General features: G+C 43.1%; 1 protein-coding gene across 1 annotated transcript in view; it reads right to left on the reverse strand.

Moving 5' to 3' along the window:
* Nucleotides 1–10,018: 10,018 nt before the first annotated feature.
* LOC121284366 (neuronal PAS domain-containing protein 2-like) overlaps nucleotides 10,019–19,302 on the reverse strand; it is a 210,796-nt gene continuing 201,512 nt past the window's right edge. Inside the window, exon 22 of the mRNA XM_041199787.1 lies at nucleotides 10,019–11,599. Within this exon, the coding sequence (XP_041055721.1) occupies nucleotides 11,459–11,599 (141 nt within the window). The 3' untranslated portion in view covers nucleotides 10,019–11,458. The remainder of the gene's footprint in view (nucleotides 11,600–19,302) is intronic.

The raw sequence follows: 19,302 nt of genomic DNA on the forward strand, positions 1-19,302 counted from the left end.
TGGGAAACCTTGGTTAAGGAAGAAGGAAGACATGTCAGAAGCATTGTTTTGGAAAGTGACATAATCAGAATGGAGGCGAAGGAACTGAGACAATGGGATGGAGTCCTTATAGGAAGCAGGGTGTGAGGAGTTGAGGTCAAGATAGCTGTGGGAGTCGGTGGGCTTGTAATGAATATTGGTGGGCAGCCTATCACCTGAAATTGAGATAGAGAGGTCAGGAAAGGGAAGGGAAGTGTCAGTGGTGGACCATGTGAAAGTGATGGAGGGGTGGAAATTGGAAGCAAAATTAATAAATTTTTCCAGGTCCAGACGAGAGCATGAAGTGGCACCGAAGCAGTCATCAATGTACCGGAGAAAGAGTTGTGGGAGGGGGCCTGAGTAGGACTGAAACGAGGAATGTTCCACATTCCCCAAAAAGAGACAGGCATAACAGGGGCCATGTACCCATGACCACACCTTTTATTTGGAGGAAGTGAGGCAAGTTTAAGGAGAAATTGTTCAGTGAGAGAACAATATCAACCAGACGGAGGAGATTGGTCTTGGACGGGGATTGTTCGGGCCTTTGTTCAAGGAAGAAGCGGAGAGCCCTCAGACCATCCTGGTGGGGGATGGAGGTGTAGAGGGATTGGACGTCCATGGTGAAGAGGAGGTGGTTGGGGCCAGGGAACTGGAAATTGCTGATATGATGTAGGGCATCAGAGGAATCGCAGATGTAGGTGCGAAGAGACTGGACAAGAGGAGCGAGAATGAAGTCGATAGGAAGAAATGAGTTCCGTGGGGCAGGAACAGGCTGACAGGACTATCCCAGTAGACCAATCGTTTGTGGATTTTGTGGAGGGGGTAGAAGTGGGCTGTCCGAGGTTGGGAGACTATGAGGTTGGAAGCTCTGGACGGAAGATCTCTAGAGGAGATGAGGTCAGTGACGGTTGGAAACAATGCTTGATGTCTGGTGCAGGGGTCATGGTCTGGGGCAGGTAGAAGGAAGTGTCTGCGAGTTGGTGCTCAGCCTCTGCAAAGTAGAGGTCAGTACGCCAGACAACAACAGCACCACCCTTGTCGGCAGGTTTGGTAACAAAGTCAGGGTTGGACCTGAGAGAACGGAGTGTGGCAAGTTCAGAAGGAGACAGGTTAGAGTGGGTGAGAGGAGTTGTTCTGTCTTGTCATTCCCAAAAGTTGGAAATAATCGCACTGTTTTACACAGATACAGGAGCTGACATGGAAAATAGTTGACAAATTTCACCCTGTGTTGCAGAATAATATATTGTTCGGTCAAAACTCTGACTGTGGTGCAGTAGCAAGCGATGTGGCATCCTGGATACTTATACATGCACATAACAATATGCATCCTAACTCTTTTAGAATAATATAACAATATAACACGATAACAATAAAATACTGCAGATGCTGGAAACCTGAAACAAAAACAGAAAATGCTGGAAAAACTCAGCAGGTCTGACAGCATCTGTGGAGAGGGAAACAGAGTTGACGTTTTGAGTCCATGTGACTCTTCTCTAGAGCTGAAGAAGGGTGTATGATAAGGACGCAAAACGTCAACTCTGTTTCTCTCTCCACAGATGCTGCTAGACCTGAGTTTTTCCAGTATTTTCTGTTTTGTTTCAGATTTTCAGCATCTGCATTATTTTGCTTTTATTTACAAATTAGACTGATTATCTTAAATTGGTTGTTAGCGTAGCTATTAGCACACTCAGGATAGCTCAGCAAGTGCTACCCAATTGTGGAATCACATCTAAGATTAGACATTTTGTTTTGAATTTTGCAAGTGTGGGCTGATTGAGTACAGTCTGTACTCTGCCTATTACTAACAGCCGGGGGAACATTCAAGTTGAGGGAGTAAAAAGGGATGCAGTTGTAGCAGCGGACAGTATAATTAGAGGGATAGTGCTGTTCTGTCCCGCCAGGAGCATGAGTTCCAAAGGCTGTGTTGCCTGCCCAATGCCAGGGTTAAGGACATCTCCTCCAGAGTGGAGAGGAATGGAGTTGGAGGGGAAGGATTCAGTTGTCATGGTGTACATGGGCAAAAATGGCATAGATAGGAGTAAGGACGAGTTTCTGCTGAGGGAGTATGAGCTGCTAGGAGCCTAAATTAAAAAGCCAAGCAACAAAGGTAATAATCTCTAGTTTTTTTTTTTATTCATTCAAGAGATGTGGGATTTGCTGGCTGGGCCAGCATTTATAGCCCATCCCTAGTTGCCCTTGAGAAGGTGGTGGTGAGCTGCCTTCTTGAACCGCTGTAGCCCATGTGGTGTAGGTATACCCACAGTGCTGTTAGGAAGGGATTTCCAGGATTTTGACCCAGCGACAATGAAGGAACAGCCATATATTTCCAAGTCAGGATGGTGAGTGACTTGGAGGGGAACCTCAAGGTGGTGCTGTTCCCATGTATCTGCTGCCCTTGTCCTTCTAGATGGTGGTGGTCTTGGGTTTGGAAGTTGCTGTCTAAGGAGCCTTGGTGAATTCCCGTAGTGCATCTTGTAGTTGGTGCACACTGCTGCTACTGTGTGTCGGTGGTGGAGGGAGTGAATATTTGTGGATATGGTGCCACTCAAGCCAACTGCTTTGTCCTGGATGGTGTCCACCTTCTTCAGTGTTGTGGGAGCTACACTGGGGCATATTCCATCACACTCCTGACTTGTGTCTTGTAGATAGTGGACAGGCTTTGGAGAGTCAGAAGGGAGTTACGTGTTGCAGGATTCCTAGCCTCTGACCTGCTCTTGTAGCCGTAGTATTTATATGGCTAGTCCAGTTCAGTTTCTGGTCAATGGTAACCCCCAGGATGTTGATAGTGGGGGATTCAGTGATGGTAATACCATTGAACATCAAGGGCGATGGTTGGATTCTCTTTTGCTGGAGACGGTCACTGCCTGACACTTGTGTGGCATGAATATTACTTGCCATTTGTCAGCCCTGGATATTGCCCAGGTCTTGCTGCATTTGGACAAGGAATGCTTCAGTATCTGAGGAGTCACAAATGGTTACTTAAGATGGAAGGAAGGTCATTGATGAAGCAGCTGAAGATGGTTGGGCCGAGGTCACAACCCTGAGGAACTGCTGCAGTGATGTCCTAGAGCTGAAGTGACTAACCTTCAACAACCACAACCATTTTCCTTTTTGCTAGGTATGACTCCAACCAGTGAAGAGTTTTCCCCCTGATTCCCATTGACTTCAGTTTTGCTAGGGCTCCTTGATGCCACACTCAGTCAATGTGGCCTTGATGTCAAGGGCAGTCAGTCTCACCTCACTTCGGGAGTTCAGCTCTTCCTTTCATGTTTGAACCAAGGCTGTAATGAAGTCAGGAGCTGAGTGGCCTTGGCAGAACCCAACTGGGCATTAGTGAGTAGGTTATTGCTAAGCAAATGCCACATGATAGCACTGATGATGATCTCTTTCATTACTTTACTGATGATGGAGAGTAGACTGATGGGGCAGTAATTGGTTGGGTTGAATTTGTCCTGCTTTTTGTGTACAGGACATACCTGGGCAATTTTCCACATAGCTGGGTAGATGCCAGTGTTGTAACTGTACTGGAACAGCTTGGCTAGGGGCGTGGCAAGTTCTATAGCACAAGTCTTCAGTACTATTGCTGGAATATTGTCAGGGCCCATAGCCTTTACAGTATCCAATGCCTTTAGCTGTCTCTTGATATCACATAGAGTGAATCAAATTGGCTGAAGACTTGCATCTGTGATGCTGGGAACCTCTGGAGAAGGCTGAGATGGATCATCCACTTGGGCCTTATGGCTGAAAAAAGGTGAGGCAATAAAAAAGTATATTGATGTGAGTAAAGATAAGTTGAGTGAGACAGGAAGGGACAGAGAGGGTAACAGTAATAGTGCATCAGAGAGTACGGTCCATACAGAGAATTGTAGTTACAAAATAAAATTGGAGTCATTTTATCTGGAAGCTCAGAGCATCCACAATAAGATTGATGAGCTAGCAATACAGATAAAGATAAATGGTTTATATCTAACTCCATTACAGAGACATAGTTACAAGATGACCAAGGTTGGGAAATAAATATTCTAGGACACATCACATTTGAAAAGACAGGCAGAATGGAAAAGGAGGAGAGGTGGCTCTGATAATAAAGGATAGAAAAAGGTTGTTAGTAAGAAAGTATCTTAGCTCAAAAAATCAGGAAGTAGAATTAGTATGGGTGGAGATTCAGAATAGCAAGGGTCAGAAAATGCTGGTGGGAGTAGTTTATAGGCCACCCTAACAGTAGTTTTACTATTGGACAGAACATTAAACAATAAATCATTGGAGCATGTAACAAAGGCAATATAATAGTTCAATATAATAATTTTCATATCAACTGGACCAATCAAATTGGCAAACGTGGTCTGGAAGAGAAGTTTGTAGACTGCTTTTCTGACAGCTTCCTGGAGCAAAATGTCGTGGCACCTACTGAGGATAAAGCTATTTTAGATCTAGTATTGTGTAGTAAGGCAGAGTTAATTCATGATGTCATAGTAAAAGATTCCATGGGGAACAGTGATCATACTACAATGGAATTCCACATTAAGTTTGAAAATGACACATTCCAATCACATGTAAGAATATTGAACTTGAACAAGACCAATTACATAAGTATGAGGGGAGAGCTGGCAAAGGCTGATTGGGTAAATAGACTAAAAAGTATGGTGATAAATAAACAGTGGAAAACATTTCAAGAATCATTTCAAAGTGTTCAACAAAGTACATTTCATTCATAAACAAAAAATAAGCAAGAAAGATCCATCTGTGACTTACCAGGAAGGCTAAGGATTGTATTAGGTTAAAAGAAGAGGCTTATAATGTTACAAAGAATAATAAGCCTGAGGATTGGAAGTTGTTTTAGAAACCAGCGAAGAGGAACAAAAAAGGATGTGAAAAAATAGAATTTTTAAAAATTCTTTCATGGGATATGGGCATCGCTGGCTAGGAAAGCATTTATTACCCATCCCTAATTGTCCTTGAGAAGGTAATGGTGAGTTGCCTTCTTCAACCGCTGCAGTCCATGTGGTGCAGGTACTTTTTCGCACGATTCACTCTGGGCAAGATTTTGCCCTTGGCAGGGGTGCTTGGCAGGGCGTGCGGGGGCAGTCGGGAAGCTCACTGCTGCCTGCAATTGGCACTACACCACAATTTCACCAAGGGCAAAATCTTGCTCAGAGTGAATTGTGCGAAAAGGTACCTGCACCACATGGACTGCAGCAGCTGAAGAAGGCAACTCACCATTACCCTGTCAAGGACAATTAGTGATGGGCAATAAATGATTGCCTAGCCAACGATGCCCATACCCCATGAATGAATTTTTAAAAATCCTATTTTTTCCCTTTTTATCATTTTTTGTTGCTCTTTGCTGGCTTCTAAAACAACTTCCAATCCTCAGACTTACTACTATTCTCTGTAACGTTATAAGCCTCTTTTAATCTAATACTATGCTTAGCCTCCTTAGTAAGTCACAGATGGATTTTGCTGATTTTTTGTTTTTGAAAGGAACGTACTTTGTTGAGCACTTTGAAATGATTTTAAAAATGTTTTCCACTGTTTATTTATCACCATACATTTTTGTCCATTTACCCAATCAACCTTTGTCAGCTCTCCCCTCATACTTATGTAATTGGTCTTGTTCAAGTTTAAGATTCTTTCTTGTGTTTGGAGTGTGTCATTTTCAAACTTAGCGTCTGGGAGCAGGGAAGAAGGCGAGCAGGCTCAGCACAAACTTCACGCATGCATGCAAAAGAGCACTTCAATCTCCCTGAGGCACTGTGCTGTCTCAGGGAGATGAAGCATTCTTTAAAAAAACTTATTGAACAAAATAAAAATGTCTTAAAACATGTCCCCTCATGTGACTGTCACATGAGCAGGGACATGTTTTTAATCCAAGTGTAAAATTTTAATTTTATTTTTATTTGCCTTATGAAACGTCATCTGCCCGTGGATGAAGTTGCCTAAAAAGTGCAAAGGTCGCTTGGTGTTTTCGCCTGCCTGCCAACCGTAAGGTTGGATGGGCAGCGTAAATTTGAATTTCATTACCTTTTTAATGGCCTTAATAGGCTTTTTAATTGCCGGCAGTTGTGCTGCCAACTCCAGCACGCGCCTGCTGAATGAAATATTGCGGGACTATGCGATGACGTTGGGACACTCGCCCACCGTCATTGTGTGTCATTTTACGCTTGGACGGGCCGGCTGCCTGCGTGCCCGCTGTGCTCAATATTCTTCCTTCTGCTTTTTCTCTCTTTCGCAGAAAGTCAGGTTAATTTTTCTCAATCTAATTCAGCATTTACTTTGTTTATAATGCTTGGTTTTACTCACAAACACCTGCTGCCACCATGTTATGTCTTGTGGTTCCCAGAAGATCAAAATAATCACACTGTTTTACTCAGATACTGGAGCTGACATATGCATTTCTCAGATCTCACCTGTGCTGCGGAATGATACACTGTTAGTTTGGTAGAGAGATTGTAGTAGTGATGTGGCATCCTGGATACCTATGTTCATATACACATAATAATATAGCCCCAAAAGAAATTCAGGCAGTCGGTGTTTCTATACAGTGTCTTAGTAGTCTTCCCTCTCCCATCAAACAGTATACTTATTTGTAAATCAGAAGTCTAGGGATTGAAGGAGCATTAGATGTGTGGATATGAAATTGCTGAAGGACTGAAAGTGGGTGGTTCTTTTTTATACAGTGGTGTCCTTCAGGAGTCAGTGTTGGGAGTCTGGTTCATTTTCATATATATTAATGACTTGTACTTGGGTATACAGGGTATAATTTCAAAGTTTGAAAATGACACAAAACTTGGAAATGTACTGAAAAGTATAGTAACAGTCTTCAGCAGGACATCGATTAATGAAATGAACAGACATGGCAGGTCATATTTAACACAGAGAAGTATTAAGTGACTCATGTTGGTAGGATGAATGAGGAGAGGAATTGTAAATAAATTGTACGATTCTTAAGGAAACGCAGGAATAGAGCCACAAGAACAACAAATAATAACAACTTGTCTTTATACAGTGCCATTAACATATTAAAATGTCCGAAGGTGCTTTGAGCATTATAAAACAAAACATGACACTGAGCCACATAAGGAGATATTAGGTTAGAAAACAAAAAGCTTGATCAAGAGGTAGGAGTGTCTTAAATGAGGAACACAAGGTAGGAAGCACAGACTTCTATGGATGGAACTCCAGAGCTCAGGGACTAGGCAGCTGAAAGCATGGCCATCAATGGTGGAGTGATGAAAATCGGGGATGCTTAAGAAGCCAGAATTAGGTGAGTGCAGGTACTTCAGGATTTGGGGCTGATGGAGATTACGGAGAAAGGGCTGAGGCCAGAGAGGGATTTGAAATGGAGAAGAAGAATTTGCTTGTTTAGGGAGCTGATGTAAGCCTGTGAGCACAGAGGTGACAGGTGAACCAAACTTGGTACGATTTAGGACATAAGAAGAAGAATTTTAGATGACCTCAAGTTTATAGGAAGTAGAATGTGGGAGACCAGCCAGGAGTCCATTGAAATAGTCAAATCGAGAGGTAACAAAGGCGTGTGTAAGGGTTTCAATGCACATGAGCTGAGGCAGATTGGAAGTTGGGCAGCGTTATAGAGATCGAAATAAACAGCCTTTGCGCTGGCAGAGATGTGATTGGAAGCTCATCTCACAGAGTCAGAGTCATTACGGCACAGAAGAGGCCATTTGGCCTATTGAATCTATGCTGGCTCTCTATACAGTAATCCATTCAGGTCCATTCCCCCTGTAAGTTTATTTCCCTCAAGTGCCCATCCAATTTCCTTTTGAAATCATCTCTGCTGATTGTGAACAGTATGGTTTAGTCTCAGACAGTTGCCAGGGAGAGGGATGGAGTTGGTAGCTAGGGAACAGATTTTGGTGCAGCCACCAAATACAATGGACCAAATTTTGTCAAAGACGGCAAGGTTCCACTATGGGTTGAAAATTTGTGTTGGCAACACACACAGTTGGCTGGCAGGACTTCCTGCTCAATTTTACTGGCAGCACCCAATTCACACAATTGGCGGAGAAGAGTTGACCTTTTGAGTCCTCATGACCCTTCAACAGAACGGTCATGAGGACTCGAAATGTCAACTCTTTTCTTCTCCACCGATGCTGCCAGACCTGCTGAGTATTTCCAGTTAATTCTGTTTTTGTTTTGGATTTCCAGCATCCAGTTTTTTGTTTTTATCTTTATATATTTAAATTGGCTTCCTGCCTCCTTGTGGCAGGAAGCTTGTGTAATCCTGTACTCACCTTCAGTGAAATTCCTGATGGAAGGATACGGTCAGGGAGTTGATCCATTACGGCTCCCTGTGATTTTATCTGTCCTCTCCTACACCATGTTCCTCCCTCATGCGGCTGGTAAAATTCTTCCCCAGTGGTTTCAGTCTTCAAATAGGCAGTCTGATAAATTAGCAACAGTGGAGGAATCAAGAGAGGCAGTACCAGGGACAAAATAGTTGTGTGGAGTGACTACAGAAATTAAGATTGTTCTTCTTAGAGTGGAGAAGGTTAAGGGGAGATTAAATAAAAACAGACAATGCTGGGAAAATGATGAGGATAAACAGGGGGAGAAACAGCTATTGTTTTAGATTAATGACTTCTCATCAGAACTGAAAAATTTCAAAGATGTAACAGCTTTTAAGCAAGTATAGAGGCAGAGGAAGGAGGGAGGGGAGGAAATAACAAAAGGGAAGGTCTGTGATAGGGTGGATTAAATGACAGGGGATGATGGTACAAAATGGGGTGTTAATTGGATAAGTATACAAACAAAAGGTGGATCTAGAGGAGCTAAAATGTCAACAGAAGGATCATTATTTGTGCTGGTTGTCTGAAAAAATGGAAACAGTGATTATGATATGAAATTGTGGAACTTGACTTTATTAGTCCATGTTCAGAATCATGAAGTGTTTTGATAAGGTAAATAATGAAAAACTTCTTTTCCCAGTTGACACAAATTTTAGGTAATTGGCGAAAGAACTAGAGCCAACATAAGGAATAAAAATTTTAATGCAGTGAGTTATGGCTTAGAATGTAATAATGGAAAGGGTGGTGGAAGCAGATTCAATAATAACTTACAAAAAGGAATTGGAGAAATTCTTGAAAAGGAAAGACTTGCTGGGCTATGGATAAGAAGCAGGGAGAGGGACTATTTGGAAAGCTCTTTCAAAGAGCTAGAACAGACATGAATGAATGAAGGAATGACAAATGCTCTTGGTATTGCATGTTATGGTCCAGATTATGCCATCCTGAAGGTTGACCTCAAAGAAAACTGCCCACAAAGATTTAGCAGACTCTGTACTGTCAATTTTCTCTATTTACATTCATTTCATTCTGACGTGATCTATAGGGGATCTGTGGTTTCCAGGAACAATGAAATCTTCAAGCAGCCTAAGTAGTCAATCAGATTGAGGAATTCTCACAGACAGAAATCCAAAAAGTAAAAAGCACTGATTATCATTTGCTTTTTAATAATTTTACAAAAAGCAAATTAAAGATCAGGCCACCCACATGGGATTGAATAGTAGCTTAAATCTCACAAACTTGAAAGAATAAAATAATGTTTTTATTATTTTAAAAATCTATGGAATTTTTATTATGGAATTGGGGAGAATGCCATTCCAGACTTACAAAATTAGTTTTTCAGACCCAGAGGTTGTTCAACAGTAATAATGATTTAGTAACACCTTTAAAAACTCAGTTACACCTCTTTTAGTCAACAAGGCTTAATTTTTTCAATGGTTTTTGCAGTGAGCATGGTATAGTTCACATCAAAACATCGATTCTGTGCTGATTGCACCTGCAAAGACTGGAAGTGAAACAAGGTATCATTGGCAGCAACTTCAGGTTTCACACGTTTAACTATGCACATGAGAACACCAGAAGTTGTTATCCTGATTGCCTGTGAACTTTGAGCCCAAATATGCAGAAAATTCCAGGACACTGTATGTTTGTGAAGAACATAGGTGTGAAGGTATACAACTTACACTGTGAGATGTAAATCAATGATTTCTACTATTTATTACAAAATGGTCACTGACAAAAAACAAATATGAAATGGTTTGATGCATTTTATACAAAATTAGGCTAAAATCCACCTCTGTTGCAAAGAATCATTTATACAGAAATAACTCATATATTACAGTATCTGTATGATAGACAGTTCCTCCCTCACTTTTTATTTTGAGATTTTTATGTAACAAATGCAGCCTTAATAAAACATACAGATCAGAAAAAGTGCCTGTCTCTGAAAATCATACAACAAAGTAAACAGTTTTCTTCTAAATGTCCAGTGTTGTAGAACTTATCCTTTTCCATTAGTGATTGTTCTATTAAAGGTGAAATGAAGAACATCCCATAGGGCTGCAAAGATTTGGCCAAAGTGTGTGTCCTTGAAGGAGCCTAGTAGCACACCAGCTGTTAGATTGTCAGAAATGTGCCAGTTTTGTGATTTAGCACAGGGAATCGTAAAAGATATGTTGAATACATAACAGGAACGAGGTTACATTGCAAACTTAAAAGCCGTGTTTGTGCAAAAAAGTCAAGTGCATCTTTCTCAGATTCTCATAATGCTCGAATCCCCTTGTGTCAGAGTCATAATGGCCGCGTAGAGATCATTCATCCCATTGAGCCCATGCTGGCCCTCTGAAGAACAATCTCGTCAGTCCCATTCCCTTGTTCTATTTCCATAGTCCTGCCAGTTTATTTCCCTGCTGTAGATTGATAACAGCAAATTTAGAAAGGGTAAAAGGAATCAGAGACCAGCTTGTTACATCTGTACATATAAGGGGTAATTTCCTAACTTTATACTTCTGATGGGGAAGAATGCACATTGAAAATCTTGGCACACAATGCCCATGGCTTTCTGACCATTTAAATTAATGGTTGGAAAATCATGTAAAGAACACCAGAATTTTTGAAATATGGTGCTAACAGGCAAGTCTTCTCCAGCTCTACAAAATCAGAAAATTACTGCCATTATGTATTTAAAATACCTCTGAACTATTTATTGTTGGATCATGCTAATGAGTTATATAACAAACTCAATAATCATTTTAAAACATTCATAATGCCGCTGCTGTTTCAATCAATTAACCAGTGGTAGATGTGGCCCTCTCATATTCAAATCATCAGAATTTAAAAATGAGATAAGAACAGTCAAAAAACTATTATGTAAATAATCTATAACGCCAAATTGAAGCTTTCAATGTGCCATTCTTTTTCCATTTCCAATTAACAGACATATAATTAAAATATGTTACAATAAATTTTGTGAAGCTCTATATTTTAATACATCTCATTTGTACCATGCTATGGAAATAGTAAAAACTTAGCACATTAATTGAAAATTATTAAACCAAAGGGGTGAATATTGCTTTTACAAAAGGCTTTAGACTCTATTTTTCTTCATCACTGAAAGGCTACTGGGTGAGTTAAACATTTTATGATTCAGAGAGGCGCTGTACATGTGGTCTTTGCTGAGATTGTTGGTGGTATCCCAGAATGTCCTGTTGCTGTGGATACGAAGGAGGAAGGAGGAGCAGTTCTGGTTGTTCAGCTTGCAAGGAACTAGATGTTTGTGCCTGGCAGGAAAATTAAAACATATTCTTGAATTGATATCATATTTACTGAATATGAAGTTGACATATTTTATTACTACATATAAAAGTCTTGTGACTAGTACACCATCACTGGTTGCATGGTCTTAAATTCAGTGCACCATAGATTGTAAGTGTAGGGAATTTGGTGAGGGTGGGAATTTGGTGCAGAAAGGAAAGAAGGTAATACTTTTGCCTCCAATACTTGTGGTGTTACAGGTAAATATTTAATTTAGTCTACCTATACTTAAACTGGAGTAGTTAATTAGTTAAAAGACTAAAAACTATAAGCTAAGTTCATTAAATACATAGGGCTGAATTTTGCCCTTGATGGGCGGGCCCGACCGACTTGGTGGCAGGCGGACAGTCAATCACTGCCGCCGAAACGGGCCCAACTGCCATTTTATGAGGGTGGGCCAATTAAGGCCCGCCCAGCGTGACGCCCAACGGGAAGCGCTATGCACTTCCTGTGGGGGCGGGGTGGCGGATTTCCCAACTGCGAGAGGCTAAGTGGTCCCTCAGGGAGATCGTTGAAAGGCGCTGAAAGTTGAAAAATGGAAAAATAAAAAAATCATTAACATGTCCCCCTCTTGTGAAAATGTCACACAAGACGGGACATGTTAATAAAGTACACAAAAACTTTATTAAACTTTTTAAAATCTGAAATCAAACCTCATCCTGCCAGTGGATGAGGTTTGTTAAAAAAATCACTTACCTGCCTGCCCGTTGGGCCCATGCGCCGAGCCGAAGTTTGCACGGGCTCCACAAAATCGTCAACAATTGCTGACTTAATGGTCTTAACAAGGCCTTTAATTAATGGCGGGTGCGCGTTGCGCTGCATAGCGTGCCCGCCCACCTAAACATTGCAATTCTGCGTGCTGACGTCGGGACACTCGCGACATTTTAAGCACGGACATGTGAGCCCCGCCACCCGCATGTCAGCCAGAAGATTCAGCCCATAAACTTTAATTAATTAAATAAATAAAACAAAGTTAGATAAGGATGACAGCACAGGTGGTATGCTGCACCTACAGTATGTGGGAGTTTGTGGATTGCAATCCCGGACAAGTATCTCCACGGTAAATATCTTCCTCCCTTATTGAGCTGGAGACCGAGGTGCAGACAGTGCAGTAAATCAAGGAGGGGAGGGTTACCTCCAGGAGGCATTCATATCCCTTAGATAAGGCAGTGTTAAGGGTTTTGTTAGCGTTCATGGACAGGAGGGTGTGACCGTGAAACAGGCAAGTAAGTGAACCCCAGGTACAGTGCTGGAGGAGCCTCAGCCCTTATCCAACAGGCGTGAGGTTCAGGCTGCTTGTGTGGGTGAGGGCATAGTCTGCATGGCGAATGAACCAATTGACCATAGCACCATGGTAACAGGGGGATACAGTGCTCTGCAGCCATGGCTGGGAGTTCCAAAGGTTGTGTTGGCTGCCTGGTGTCAGAGTAATGACATCTTCTTGTGGATGGAAAAAAACTTGGAGTAGGAGGGGCTGGATCTAGTTGTCGTGATCAATATAGGAGCCAATAACAAAGGTGGAATGAGAAATGAGGTTCAGCTGAAGGAGTTTGAGAGCTAGGGCCCAGATCTCTAGATTACTGCCTCAGCCACACACAAATTGGTAGAGGGTTGAACAGATAAGAAAGTTAAATGCCTGCCTCAAAGAGTGATGTGAAAGACAGGGTCCCAATTCATGGGTCACCCACACCAATACTGGGAAAAACTGGATCTACTCAAACCGGGACCAGTGCCCTGGTGAATTGAATAACTTGGGCTGTGGAATGGGCTTCACACTAAAAATAGGAATGGAACGATTCAGGGATAATTTATAAACCCAAAGACAGATGTCAAGGCCTTACAGCAGTGTAACAATTCAAATACAGCCAGATATGGCTGCCAAATAAAGCATTAATCATCTTGCTCTTTTCTGTGAAAACTGCTTGCAAAGGTAACCCCCAGCTTCTTTTCTGTACAGCAAACCATCTTCTTAAAACACTCTCCCCTGTCTCCTCCATCCTCACCTCCTACAAGTGCGAGAAGCTCATGGAGTTCTTCATCATTAAGACTGAGACGATTTCAGCGGCCTCTGCCGCTTCCTCTCTTTCCCCTAGCCCACTAGGCCAAACTCCCCCTGCCCTAAAATTGGATCTTTCTATAGAATCTCTACTATCAGCCCTCATGCCCACTCTAAATTCATCTTGACGATGAGACCCATCTCTTGCTCTTTTAATCCTATTCCTAGATGCATCTGTTCATCCAATTTCCCTTCCTGACTCCCATTTTAGTTGATATTGTTCATGGTCTCTCTCTTCAGGTACTGTGTTGCCCTCACCTTCAACTCTGCCAGTATCACCACTTCCCTAAAAAATCTAACGTATAACTCCATTACCCTTACTAACCACAGCCCAATCTCCAACTTCCCTTTCTTCTCCAAAGCTCTTGGACATATTGTCAACTCCCAGATCTGAGTCCATGTTTTCTGGAATTCCATGTTTCTGTCCCTTCAATCAGTTTCTGCCCCACCACCAAGTCAGCTCTTATCAAAGTCATAAATGACATCCTATGGGACTGTGACAAAGGCAAACTAGCCCTCCTGGTTCTTCTCAATCTGTCTGCAGCTTTGATCCAGATGGTTCAGTAGACCATCCTCTTCCAATGCCTCTCCATCATTACTGATCTGATGGGACAGCACTCACATGGTTCCATTCTTACCTATCTAATCATAGCTCGAGGATCACCTACAATGATCTCTTCCTGCTCCCACACTATTACCTCTGGTATCCCCGAAGGATCTATCCTTTGGCTCTTATATCTCATCGACATGCTGCCTCCAGCCCGGCAACATCATCTGAAAACACATTAGTTTCCATGAGCACTGATGATACCAAGCTCTACCTCACCATCATCTCTCTCTCAATCTCCACACTCTCTCTTAATTGTCAGACAACTTTTCCAACATCCAGCACTGGATCAAGAGAAATTTCCTCCAATTAAAATATGGGGAAGACCAAAGCCATAAGGCAGAATTTAATGTTCCTGACTTAGGGAGCAGGCTGGGTGGTGGGGGTGGGGCCCCATCCAAAGGGTTGGGAAGGCTCATGGTAGAGAACCCGTCGCCTTTCTTGACTTCTCCCATTTAAGTCCAGGAGAGGAATGTTCGAGGATGGCTTTCCAACTCAGAGGCTTTACGAGACATTTTAGTGGCCATTTAACTGGCTTCATCCCACTGCTGCTCGTATTCTACCAGCATCTGGCAGTGGGCACGCTGGGCAAGTTGCCAGATAAACCAATGTGGGCATGCCTGTGGCCTGGTGGAGGAGTGGGCGGGGGGCTCCCTCCTTCTCAGGCAATCTGTGCCCAATAGAGGTAACACGCAACAAGGGCTGCCCCCACAGGAAGACATCCTGTTGCCCTTTATATCGACCCCCTTGGCTGGGAGATGCCTGACTTATCTCTATCTGGGGCTCTAGTGACGATCCTTCTCCTGGGATCTAATGCCTTACTGACATTGGCCACTGTTCTCTGTGGTGCTCCGATTGGATGGCAGCTCACGGAGATTGGACATTCACCTTCAGGACCCAAAACCCCGACTGCCTGATTGGGGTTTAATCCCTTCGAGGCTCTTGAAAATGGCTGCGTCGTGGATGGTTCCACTGCTTCAACCATTAAATTCTGCACATTGTCTACAGTTCTCCCAACAAATGCTGGTTCCCAGCTACTGACTCCATCCCTCTTCCTGGCAACCGTGTCAGGCTGAACCAGATTGTCCGCTACTTGGTGTCTTACGCGAAACCAAAATGAGGTTCTGACCATGTATCCACGCCATCATTAAGACCATCAATTTCCATCTCTGTCACATCTCCTGATGGCCCACAGGCCCCCTGGTGAGGTTGGAACCTGGCAGGTAAATGAAGGCGGCGTCCTGGTGGCAGGCCGGGGGACTATCGGTCACCCCTCTTAAATACCCCAGTCTGGAGCCATTGGGATAAGAAGGCCATAGCTACGGCCACAAGCAACCGTGTGCAGGGTTTCCCATGCTGTGACCCCGATTGATTTTTAGATTTTTAGAATGCCTCAATTTTGAGGTGCCCTTGCGTTCTGCTGCCTGCCTAACTCTTATGGTGGGGCCGCTGTCCACAGCTTCGGGCCCTCTCATTGAGCCTCTCACCTTGGGAAGCTGCCTTTACGATGGCAAACGCAGAGGCAGTCCCTTAATCAGCTGTCTCTCATAAGATTGTGACGCCATGCAGCCGGTTGACACCATTGGGGTCAGGTCTGATATCTGTTCTTGATTGCATAAGTTTTCAAAGACAGTAGGATTCTCCCAGAGAGTAGGGGCTGAATTATTCCCCCATCGGTAGGCGGGTGGGGAGGGGTGGTGGTTGTGCGGGGGTGGGTGGGAGCGAGCGCGAACCTAATTGGCGCCCCCAATCAGGTCCGTGCTGCCATTTTACGTGGGCGGGACAGTTAAGGCCTGTCCAGCATGAGACACAGCCAGAAGCGCTGAGCGCTCCTTGTGCAGGCAGGGAGGGATTCCCTGAGTCGGGGCCTACGTTCTTTCTCAAGTTTTAAAATTTAAATAAAGGAGGAAAATACTTTTAAAACATGCCCCCTCAGTGTCAATGAATTTTTCAAATAATTTTTAATGAATTTTAAAACACTTCATGAAACCTCATCCCGCTCGTGGATGAGGTTTCATGAAAAGTGCAAAGGCCACCTGGCCTATTCACCTGCCCGCCAACCTTAAGGTTGGATGGGCAGCTCATTTAACTATTTTAATTAGTTTTTAACAGGCCTTAATAGGCCTTTGACAGTTAGGCAGGCACGCAGCTGACTCGGCTGTGCACCCGCCGAACTGAAAATCTAAATGACGCATGGTGACTTTGGGATACACGCCTGTCACCACACGTCATTTTACATGTCGGGCCCCGCCCCCGCTCGCCAACTAGAAAATTCTTCCCTAGGAATATATGGATAATTTTTAAGATTGGCAGCCTGTTATTACCGGATGCCACAGGACCAGTGCTGGGGCTTCACATATTTACAAAGTATATAAACAACTTAGACAAAGGGAGTGAGTGTAATATATTCACATGTGGTGGTGATGCAAAGCTAGGTGGGAAAGTAAGCTGTGAGAAAGACACAAAGAATCCACAAAGGATATAGGTAGGTTAACTGAGTGGATAAGAAGGTGGCAAAAGGAGTGTAAAGTGAGGCTATTCACATTGGTAGGAAGAATAGAAAAACAGATTTTTAAATGGTGAGAAACTACTAAATGTTGGTGTTCAGTAGGATTTGAGTATTCTTGCACACGAAACACAGTAAGTTAATATGCAGGTATCACAAGAAATTAGGAAGGAAAATGGTTTATTGCAGGGCAAGGGGAATACACGAGCAATGTAGTTTTGCTGCAGTAGTAGAGGGCATTGGTGTGACCACACCTGGAGTATTGTGCACAGTTTGGGTCTATATACCTAAGGAAGGATGTACCTGCCTTAGAGGGGGAACAAAGGTTCACCAGGTGGAACACTGGGATGATAGGGATGTCCTATGTGCAGAGATTTGAAGAGATTCGGCCTATGTTCTTTAGAGTTTAGAAGAATGAGAGATGATTTAATTGAAATATAAGATTTTGAGAGGGCTTGACAGGGTAGTTGCTTAGAGGTTGATTTCACTGGAGAGTTTAGAATTAGAGACCCTTTCTTAGGATAAGGGGGTCAGCCATTTAGAACTGAGAAAAAGAGAAACTTCTTCATTCACAGGGTTATGTATTTTTGGAATTTTCCAACCCAAAGGGCTGTGGAGGCTCAACCATCAGGTATTCAACACTGAGGTAGAGATAGACTTTTGGAGTCTAAGGGAAATCATGAGGAATCAAGAGGTTTTGTGCCTCAGTAGGTAGCACCCCTGTCTCGGAGCCAGAAAGTCTGCGTTCAAGTCCCACTCTAAGACATATTGGTCATGGATGGAACATCCATGATGTGGTTCAGCAAGCTGATAACCACCCTGCTAATCCTTCCAACACTTACCTCACTGCACCCATTGGGGGGAGATGGTGATGTAGTGGTAACGTCACTGAACTAGTAACCCAAGGGAACAGGTTAATTCTCTCGGGGACATGGGTCAAATCCCACCAGGCTGGTGGAATTTAAATTCACTTAATAAATCTGGAATATAAAGCTAGTCTCAGTAATCATGTTGACCATGACAACTATCATTGATTGTTGGAAAAACCCATCTGGTTCACTAATGTCTCTTTGGGGAAGGGAATCTGCTGTCCTTATTTGGTCTGGCTTGCGTGTAATTCCAGGCCCATAGTAATGTGATTGACTCTTAACTGCCCTCTGAAATGGCCTAGCAAGCCACTCAACTCAAAGGAAATTAGGGATGGAAAACAAATGCTGACCCTGCCAGTGACACCCACATCCCATTAAAGAAGAAAGAGGAAAAGAAATTCCCAAAGGAATAAAGTGCGAAGATAGCAAAACAAACAAGGAATATGGGGATCAGGTAGGAAAATGGAGTTGAGGTTGATGATAATTGAATGATAGTGCAGACTCGAGGGCCTAAATGGCCTACTCTTGCTCTCATGTCTAATGATCACAGTAAATGATCACTCTTTAAAATGCTAAATGCAACCACGGGCAGAATTTTTTCTGCCTCGGGTGGGCTCGGAAGGAGCGGGTGAGGGCTGTGGCGAGCTGACCACCGCCCATGATTGGCCCCGCACGGCCTTTTTATGTGGGTGGGCCAATTAAGGCCTGCCCAGTGTAACATGCAAGCGGTGGCGTTGCTATGTGTGTGGCCGGTGGGGGGAGGAGGGAGAGTCCGGTCCAGCGCTCTTTCACGCACGCATGTGAAAGAGTGCTTCAATCTCCCTGAGGCACAGAGCTGCCTCAGGGAGATTGACGTGCTTTTTAAAGTAATTATTCAAAACATTAAAAATTTAATGAAACATGTCCCCTCATGACACATGAAATGGGACGTGTTTTTATTTTTTAAAAAAAGTTTTCATTCAATTTGTTAAAGCTTTAGGAAACCTCATCCCGCTCGTGGATGAGGTTTTCTAAAAAATGTAAAGGCCGCTTGGCCTTTTCGCCTGCCCGCTAACCGTTAGTTTGGACGGGCAGCGTAAATTTTAACTTAATGAGGTTGCTAATGGCCTTAATAGGCCTTTTAATTTTCGGCGGGTGCACAGCTGATTCCAGCGCGCGCCCGCCGAACAAAACATCACGAGACTACATGATAATGTCAGGACACACGCCTGATGTCATCGAGGATCATTTTACATGCCGGCATGTCGTGCCTACCCCTGCACGCCGAAAAATCCCTGACCCACTTCTATAAGACAACGCTGAATCACAATTTATAAAAGTATAGCAAAGAGAGAGAAAGCCACTTATTTTCTAGTCAATGGAAAGGAAAATCATGCAAGGTGTAACATAAGATATTTTTTACCACCATCTGAATGGGAGAATGGAGCCTTGGTTTACTTCTCATCTGAAAGACACCTCTGACCCAGCAGTGCATTGAAGCGTCTGCCTAAACTGAATGCTAAAACCCTGATACCAGACTTGAATTCACAGCCTTTTGACTCAAGCAACAGCATATATACAGCAAGAAAGAGACATACAAACTTACCACAAATAAGACAACAATATGATAAAATCACACCAAATAGATGTCA

This window comes from Carcharodon carcharias, chromosome 11, assembly GCF_017639515.1.
Source record: "Carcharodon carcharias isolate sCarCar2 chromosome 11, sCarCar2.pri, whole genome shotgun sequence".
Classification (NCBI taxonomy): Eukaryota; Metazoa; Chordata; class Chondrichthyes; order Lamniformes; family Lamnidae; genus Carcharodon; species Carcharodon carcharias.